The sequence below is a fragment of the Vidua chalybeata genome, chromosome 1 (genome assembly GCF_026979565.1).
Source record: "Vidua chalybeata isolate OUT-0048 chromosome 1, bVidCha1 merged haplotype, whole genome shotgun sequence".
Classification (NCBI taxonomy): Eukaryota; Metazoa; Chordata; class Aves; order Passeriformes; family Viduidae; genus Vidua; species Vidua chalybeata.
Window position 1 is genome coordinate 18,663,835 of NC_071530.1, and position 6,985 is coordinate 18,670,819.

A 6,985-nucleotide genomic window follows, 5' to 3' on the forward strand; every position below is an offset into this window, starting at 1 on the left:
TAGTTTCTGAATGTCAAGAGTTGCTCCAAGACACCTCAGACCCAGCCACCACGTTTTCTAACTCACTAACATACAAATAGTTGTTAAAACTTCAGCTGTTATACCTCACATGCCATCGGTTTCACCTGAGAACCACTTAAACCTACACTACATTACAAATGGGATTTCTTTTTTCAAAACAAAATCAGAATCAAACAAACACTGTTTGGTGGAAACAAGAACAGAATACACCAGGCAGAAAATTCAGTTATCACTATTCCTTCTTCACTTCAAACAGCTAAGTAGTCTATCAAAGCTATTCTCTTGGTAAACTCAAGAAATTATCATAATGTAGTGAGACACTGTTTATTATAGAACTCTGGACAGTTCTCTTTCACTCCTTGTGTCACAAGAAGCCAGGATTAACTATATCCCAAACCACAAGAATTCCCTATCATACTCTTAGAAAACCCTCTTGTAGTTACCAGCTGTCTTTCTCTCTCCTCTATATTTTTAACTTTGCTATCAACCTGTACATATCAAACTCAGCAATACTAAAAAATGGTACCCTTAAAATTTTACACAGCTGATAGTCTCCCCATGAAACAAAACAGCCTTTCTTTAGAAAGGGTTTTCATTTTCCATTGACAAATACTTGAAGAGCATAGAAAAGTCAATCCCTTCTTGCTCCCACCAACAGGTCTGTTTTTGGAAGAACTAAGACAATCTCGATTACCCTGAGCATTATGAACACATTAGTGGCAAAAAGTGGGAAAAAGCAGAGGAATGAGATTCTTTAGACCTGTGCCAAAAACTCATTCAACGGTAAGTGTTGCCACCGTTTCTATAGCACTTTATATTAGAAAAGGAAATAGGTACACTAACAGGTCATGTAAACACACTGATAGTCACTGACAGTAACTGAAAATTTGGTCTCTAACTCCTCATTTATTAGATACAAACGTTAGAAGCAGTTTACACACTGCTCTAAGATACTAAACCACGTTCTCTTCCAATTAAATTTTCTTCAGAGGCAAAGGAACAGCTTAGTCTTTCTAAATACTCTCACTTCTCTCAGTTTGTCTTTTGCAGGAAGACAAATAAGAAGTGCCAAGTAGGGAGGAATGGGATTCTCTTTTTCTAAAGATGCCTGACATCACCCAGTTTCATCTAACAAACATACATGTCTGACCAAAACAAAACTTCATGTAACCATGGTAAAAAAGAAAAGCATTATCTGAATCCCCAATATCTACCACAAAAGAATTAGAAAAAACATAAATAAAATAATTCTTCAATTCTAAGTACCGCATTTCAAGTAAGCCTTAGTTTCTGAAATTAACAACACACTTATTGGGAGTGTTCCTAGACTGAAGCTTTTAACTGGCAACCTAAGGTTGCTGTAAAAGGAAAATTAGACATAGATTCTATTTACTTCCTGTACCTGACTATGTAAGTGTTAAACTGACAAAATTAACCAAAACCTACACAACAGACAAAAAAAAAAAAAAAAAAAAAAAACCAAACAAACTAAAAAAAAACCCAACACCTAAAAAACAAAAACCCCACACCCTGACACTGTCAGAATACTTCAGAGACAGTTACATATTTCCACTTTAAAAAAATAAGAAGGTAAACAGTCTTTCTGAAAAGCATTTAGATGAATTACAACAGAAAGCAAAGTTCTCTTCTGTTATTACCGTAATACTTGGGTAAACATTATCCACACAAGGATTATAACTAGCACTACTTAATAAACAAAACACGTACCACTCTGGCTGCTCTTTCCTGAGATTCACACTTTCTGCAAAACCACGGTCCAGTGGGTACTTGAACAATTCCATAGCAAGCTGTTTTGAACAAGACAAAACATTTCAGCAAACATAAACAACACTACAATACTAATAATATGTTCTAGAAGAAGCTTACTATTAGTTTATCTCACATAATTTTGATTATCAAGAAAGCCAAACTGACGTCTACACATTGCACATTAAATCATATTACAGAATTACAAGAAATTACGTACAACAAGCTTGGATTTTAAAAATTATGCAGAATTTGTTAAATTAAAAAAGAACAAATTAGCCTGAAAAGTAACAAAAGCAGCAACGTTTCATATGTGACCTGTTTTGCTATTTATTTACCTGCAAAACAGGTGAGACACTTCACTGTAAATGATGGATGCTTGTTATTATGAGGTCTTTTCTTAAGAAAAAAGTAAAAGCAACTAACAAACCTGAGCTCTTCCTAAGGCATTTATTCATATACCTACTATCCAGCTCTCTTACTCTTATAAGAACATTAACTGGTCTTAAGCAGACAATCCATAGTGAACTGAACAAAGGCAAAATTTGATTTTTTTACCCCAGAAAATTCAGAGCTGTAAATACAAACTGAACTGAGCATCAGGACTTAGATTAGTTGCAACTTGAGCCAGGCTACGACATAAACCCTTAGGAAAGAGATTTTCAGACATGCAGATTTATCTGCAAGACAGTCATCTTTTTTTTACAGTATATAAAAGCAACCCCAAGAGTTTGTTACAAAATTCCACAGAAAAAAAAGAGTTTAGCAATTTGCTCATGCTTGAAATGCACACATCAAGCAACCTTAAGAACTACAGAGGGAATTAAAATACAAGAACACAAGTGCTGTGAGTATACTCTTATTTGTATGGGTGTAGCAAATGACAAAGAACCAAAAAGCCAAACATTTTGTTCAAAGATAATCCCAAAGTATTAAAGATAAGTCAGACTCAATTCTCAACAATCATATGTTAATTCAATACAAAAATCAGTTTAAGTGTGTAAGTAGAAAAAAATATGATTCATTTAAAGTTATGAAAAAAGCTGAGATTAAATTAGTAACTTGTAGATATACTATACAAATATATTGATTTTGTGATAGCTCAGAGATGAAAAATAGTAATGCAACAGTAATATAAAAACATCTGGCTAATATACCTTCATTTCCATGAAGGAAAGTCAATGAAATAATTTCCTATTATATACATACATGTAGTCATATTAAGATCCATTGCCACATTTTCAAATACTTTATTCAAATATCTACAGGCCAAACTATTCTGGTAAACCCTTTCTACTGTACAAAAAAATTCTTTAACATGAGAAAAAAAACCCATCTTGTTTTTGTTGCATCTATAATAACCATAGGTGTAGGGACTCTGAATGTCTCTTTAGATATTAAGAGGGAGATTTTAAATGTGCAATCATGCATTTAGGTTAGAAAGTGACAGTGCAGAATAGGAAACAAGTATAAAACGCAACTCAGAGACAAGGTTGGCAAGTAGATCCAAAGGCAACATGAGTTGGGCAAAAACCAAAGTTGAAGTGAAGTATTTCTACACCTGCCAGGGTAACAGAGCACACCTGGAGCCCGGAAGAGTCCATCACACATTGTGCTCTGATAGACCATGATACCATTTACAGAGTTTTGTTTACACTTCCACTACCATGCAAAGCTTCTTTAAACACATGAAGAGATCTTGTCTTTCACAACTTACCAATGACTTAACAACTGAAGTTTCCTCTGAACTAAGAATAATTATAATAACAAAACCAAAGCAGTTAATAAAGCTTTATGGATAATACTGCTGTTTGTACTTCAAATACAGACCATCAGCTTTGACCACGAAGACTACTGCATGTACTACAGAGAGGATTGGACATGCCTCCTCTACCACCTTTGTTCACATGACATATCAAATCCAAAATGTAAAGCATCAGTGATACAGTAAATCAAAACATGGAGTTCTTCTTTTATTAAGATCTATATAACAGCTTCTGGATTTAGACCAAGCAGTACTTTGCATAAGTCCTGACAGATTCCAACTTAGGGTTAGATATGACTTAAAAAAAAAAAAAGTTCATTTTCTTGTACCTGCTGAAGTGTGTCTCTCTACATTAGGAATACTTTTCTATAATTGACTTTTGTTCCTGCTATTTCAGGTCTAACTGCTGCTATCATCCAATTCTTTCATTGAAAATATCAGCAAGGCTTTAGATACAAAGGAAAATGTCCAAGATAATGCAAAAGGAATAGCTGTTTCAGGCATGACTCCTGGCAGTATTCATGTTTTAGTGTTCTTCTTCATGATCCTAAAATCCTACATGAGCAGTCAACCTACTGGTTAACATTACTCAGCTCTTAAGATGACAGAAAACCAATTCAAAACCAGATTAACTTCAGAGATCCTGTCAGCTCCCTTCTGTGTTCAATCAAATGTTAACAAAAATAACTTAATTATTTTGTATAGCTGGTCAAATTACTACTATTCCTCACTATATGTCAACTTCCATGGAAACACATACTTGGAACAACCAACTACTATATTACATCATCTCCACCACAAATTAAGACCAAGCATGAGACACACATTAGTAGCATTTTCACATGCATTAGGCATTCAGATTAATGAATTGGATTTAGGATTTTCTGTCTCCTCCAATTTGTCCACCACCTGTACGTAGCCAAAAAGCCAGTCATTGAGTTCATGTGACTGCTTAGGAGTTGGTACAGAAAAACTACCCTCTTATTCCTTATTTCTCCTACCATAAAGGAAAAGTTATGATGACTTCCTTTCTTACAATGTAAGCAGCAGAATCGCCTCTTCCTCTGCTCTCACACGAAGGGTCAACCCACTGACAGAAAAAAAACAATCACACAGAGGGAACATGCCAGCTCCTGAACTGAGCTGGAAACCAACCAACCAGCCTCCACTAAGCCAAACAAATCCAGCATCAGCCATTCCAAACAGCACCCTCCCCTTGCAGAACCACAACAGGAAGTCTCTTCACCTACCAGGAAACATCAGCCAAATGACATTCAAGGAAAGGCAGGCAGAGATAGAAATCACATGACAGCTAAGTCTTTCCTACGCACCCCTCTCTTGCAATCCTAAACCCTCCTGGTCTCCTGGCTGCCGCTCAAATAAATTTTTCAAACTTGGGAAAAGCAGGAACAACAGGGATCACATAGGGGAAAAAGAAATACAACAATAATAACAGAACAGAGTAACAAGTTCTGCAAAGACCGAAAGCAATTTTAGAGAGTCTTTAAAACGTTGCAGCTGAAGTTGTTAACAGGGTGCAGAGGCAGACTGGGAAGCATAGATACAGAAAAACATGCAAGATAAGAGGAAAGCGTAAAAAACTGGAAAGGGGAGTTTTTCCTTTCTTACAGGCATAATGCAGGAAAACATACTGTATACTAAGTCTCACGTGAGGGGAAAAGAGAGACAGACGGGAAGGAGAGAAGATGACAGAGCAAGTGAAACCAGAAAGCACGTGGCCTTAGAAACAGGGAAACAGGCTTCATGGGTAAAAAGAAGGAGCTGGGAGGGGGAGGGAAAAATGGGGGGAAAAACGGCCGGGGGGTGGGGAGGAGAAGGAAGCAGGCCCAAGGGAAGAAGACAGGGAGCACCAAGAAGGAAGTGGCGAGGCTGAAGGCCGGAGCGGGTGCGCTGCCCTCGCCTGCCCGCTCACCTTGATGCACTGCGACATTGCAGCCGTGCCCGTCGCAGTAGACGAGCGGGTTCTCGGCCCAGCCCCGCTCGTCGGAGCACACGCAGCAGCCGCCGATCATCTCCTTCATGCTACTGGAGAACTCACCCTCCAGTGACACCGGCAGCAGCAGCGGCTCGCTGGAAACCATCTAAGGGTTAAAAACACCGTCGTCAACACCGCGCACGCCACACGCGCCTCGCCCTCCGCCTGCCCCCTCCCCCGGCGGGGTCTCCCCTCAGTCACTCAGCCGCAGCCGCCGCCACCACCGCCGCCGCGGCAGCGCTTCGGAACCCATGACCGCCGGCTGAGCGCCTCGTCTCGCCCCCGCCCGACCAACCGGCCAGGCTGTGTCGGTCGGGCCGCGGCGGCTCCTGAGGCGGACGCTGCTCCGCGGGCGGGCACGGCAGCGGCGCCGGCGCGCAGGCGCACTGCGCGCGCGCCCGCGGGGCGGGCAGGCCGCGGCCCGGGGCCTCCTCGCGAGGGTTCGCGCGCCGCCCGCGGAACGTGAGCGCCGCCGCGGCGCCCCGAGCGCGCGCCCCCTCCGCCCCCCGCCCCCGCCGCCGCCGCCCCCTCCGAGAGAGCGCGCGCGGGAGCGCGCGCGGCGCCCCGCTGGCCTCGCCCGCGCGCACCTGACGGCCCGCGCGCGCACCCACCTCGGCGCGCGGCCACGGCCCGTCCCCCGCGCGGGACATGGCGGGGCCCCCCCCGCGCGCCGGGGCCGCGGGACAGCCCGCGCGGCGCCGCGTCCCGCCCGGCCCTCCCCGCCCCCGCGAGCGCCGCACGCGCTGCCCCCCGCCCGCCCCTCGGCCGCGGGGGCGGGGAGGCGGCGGACATGCGCCCCGCTCCCACCCGCGCTGCCGCTCGGCGGGCCCCCTTCGGGAAGGCCGCAGGAAGCGCCCCATGCTCGCCCCTCCCCACCCCCCCCCCCCCCCCCGAAATAATTTTTACTATCTTGTTTATTTTCCCCCTGATGTGACTGCAGGACTAATGCATTCCCGCTCCCAACTTTTATTATCCTGTTTATATCCCCTCGGTGTGCCTGCAGGACTAATGCGTTCTCGCTATTACGCCACTTGCCTGCCTTCACCGCAACTTTTACTATTTTGTTTATTTTCCCTGCGATGGGGCTGCAAAGCTAATGCATTATTAATCCCGCTTTTTCCTCTTCCCTCAAAACTCATGGCGTGGATGCAGCGCTGCCTGGCCATTCCTGCCACGGCAGCGAAAGTGATGCTGAACGGGAGATGTGACAAATAGAGAAACCAGGGAGGCTGCAGACACACAAAAACAAACATGTTCTTCAACACAGCTGCTCTCTACTTCTACTCATAGGACACGTCCTTCTAGAAGTTGGGCGATTGGGGTTTTTTTTAGTAAAATAACACTGTAATTCTGTTGTCTCTCTACATTAAAGCGGGGGAGGGGGGCAAAAGGAGCTGAGGTGGTCAGCAGAGAGGAAAATCTCAGGCTATTCAATT

The 6,985-nt window shown here is 43.4% G+C and overlaps 1 protein-coding gene across 3 annotated transcripts in view; it reads right to left on the reverse strand.

Annotated features, from left to right (window-relative positions):
* Positions 1-6,177, reverse strand: part of MLLT10 (MLLT10 histone lysine methyltransferase DOT1L cofactor) — a 124,049-nt gene extending 117,872 nt beyond the window's left edge. For all 3 annotated transcript variants that reach the window (XM_053934963.1, XM_053934954.1, XM_053934944.1), the window contains exons 1-3: positions 6,161-6,177; positions 5,487-5,655; positions 1,750-1,829 (exon numbers count right to left, since the gene is read on the reverse strand). In XM_053934963.1, coding sequence (XP_053790938.1) covers positions 1,750-1,829; positions 5,487-5,655 — 249 coding nt within the window. In that variant the 5' untranslated portion in view covers positions 6,161-6,177. The remainder of the gene's footprint in view (positions 1-1,749; positions 1,830-5,486; positions 5,656-6,160) is intronic.
* Between the last annotated feature and the right edge of the window lie 808 nt (positions 6,178-6,985).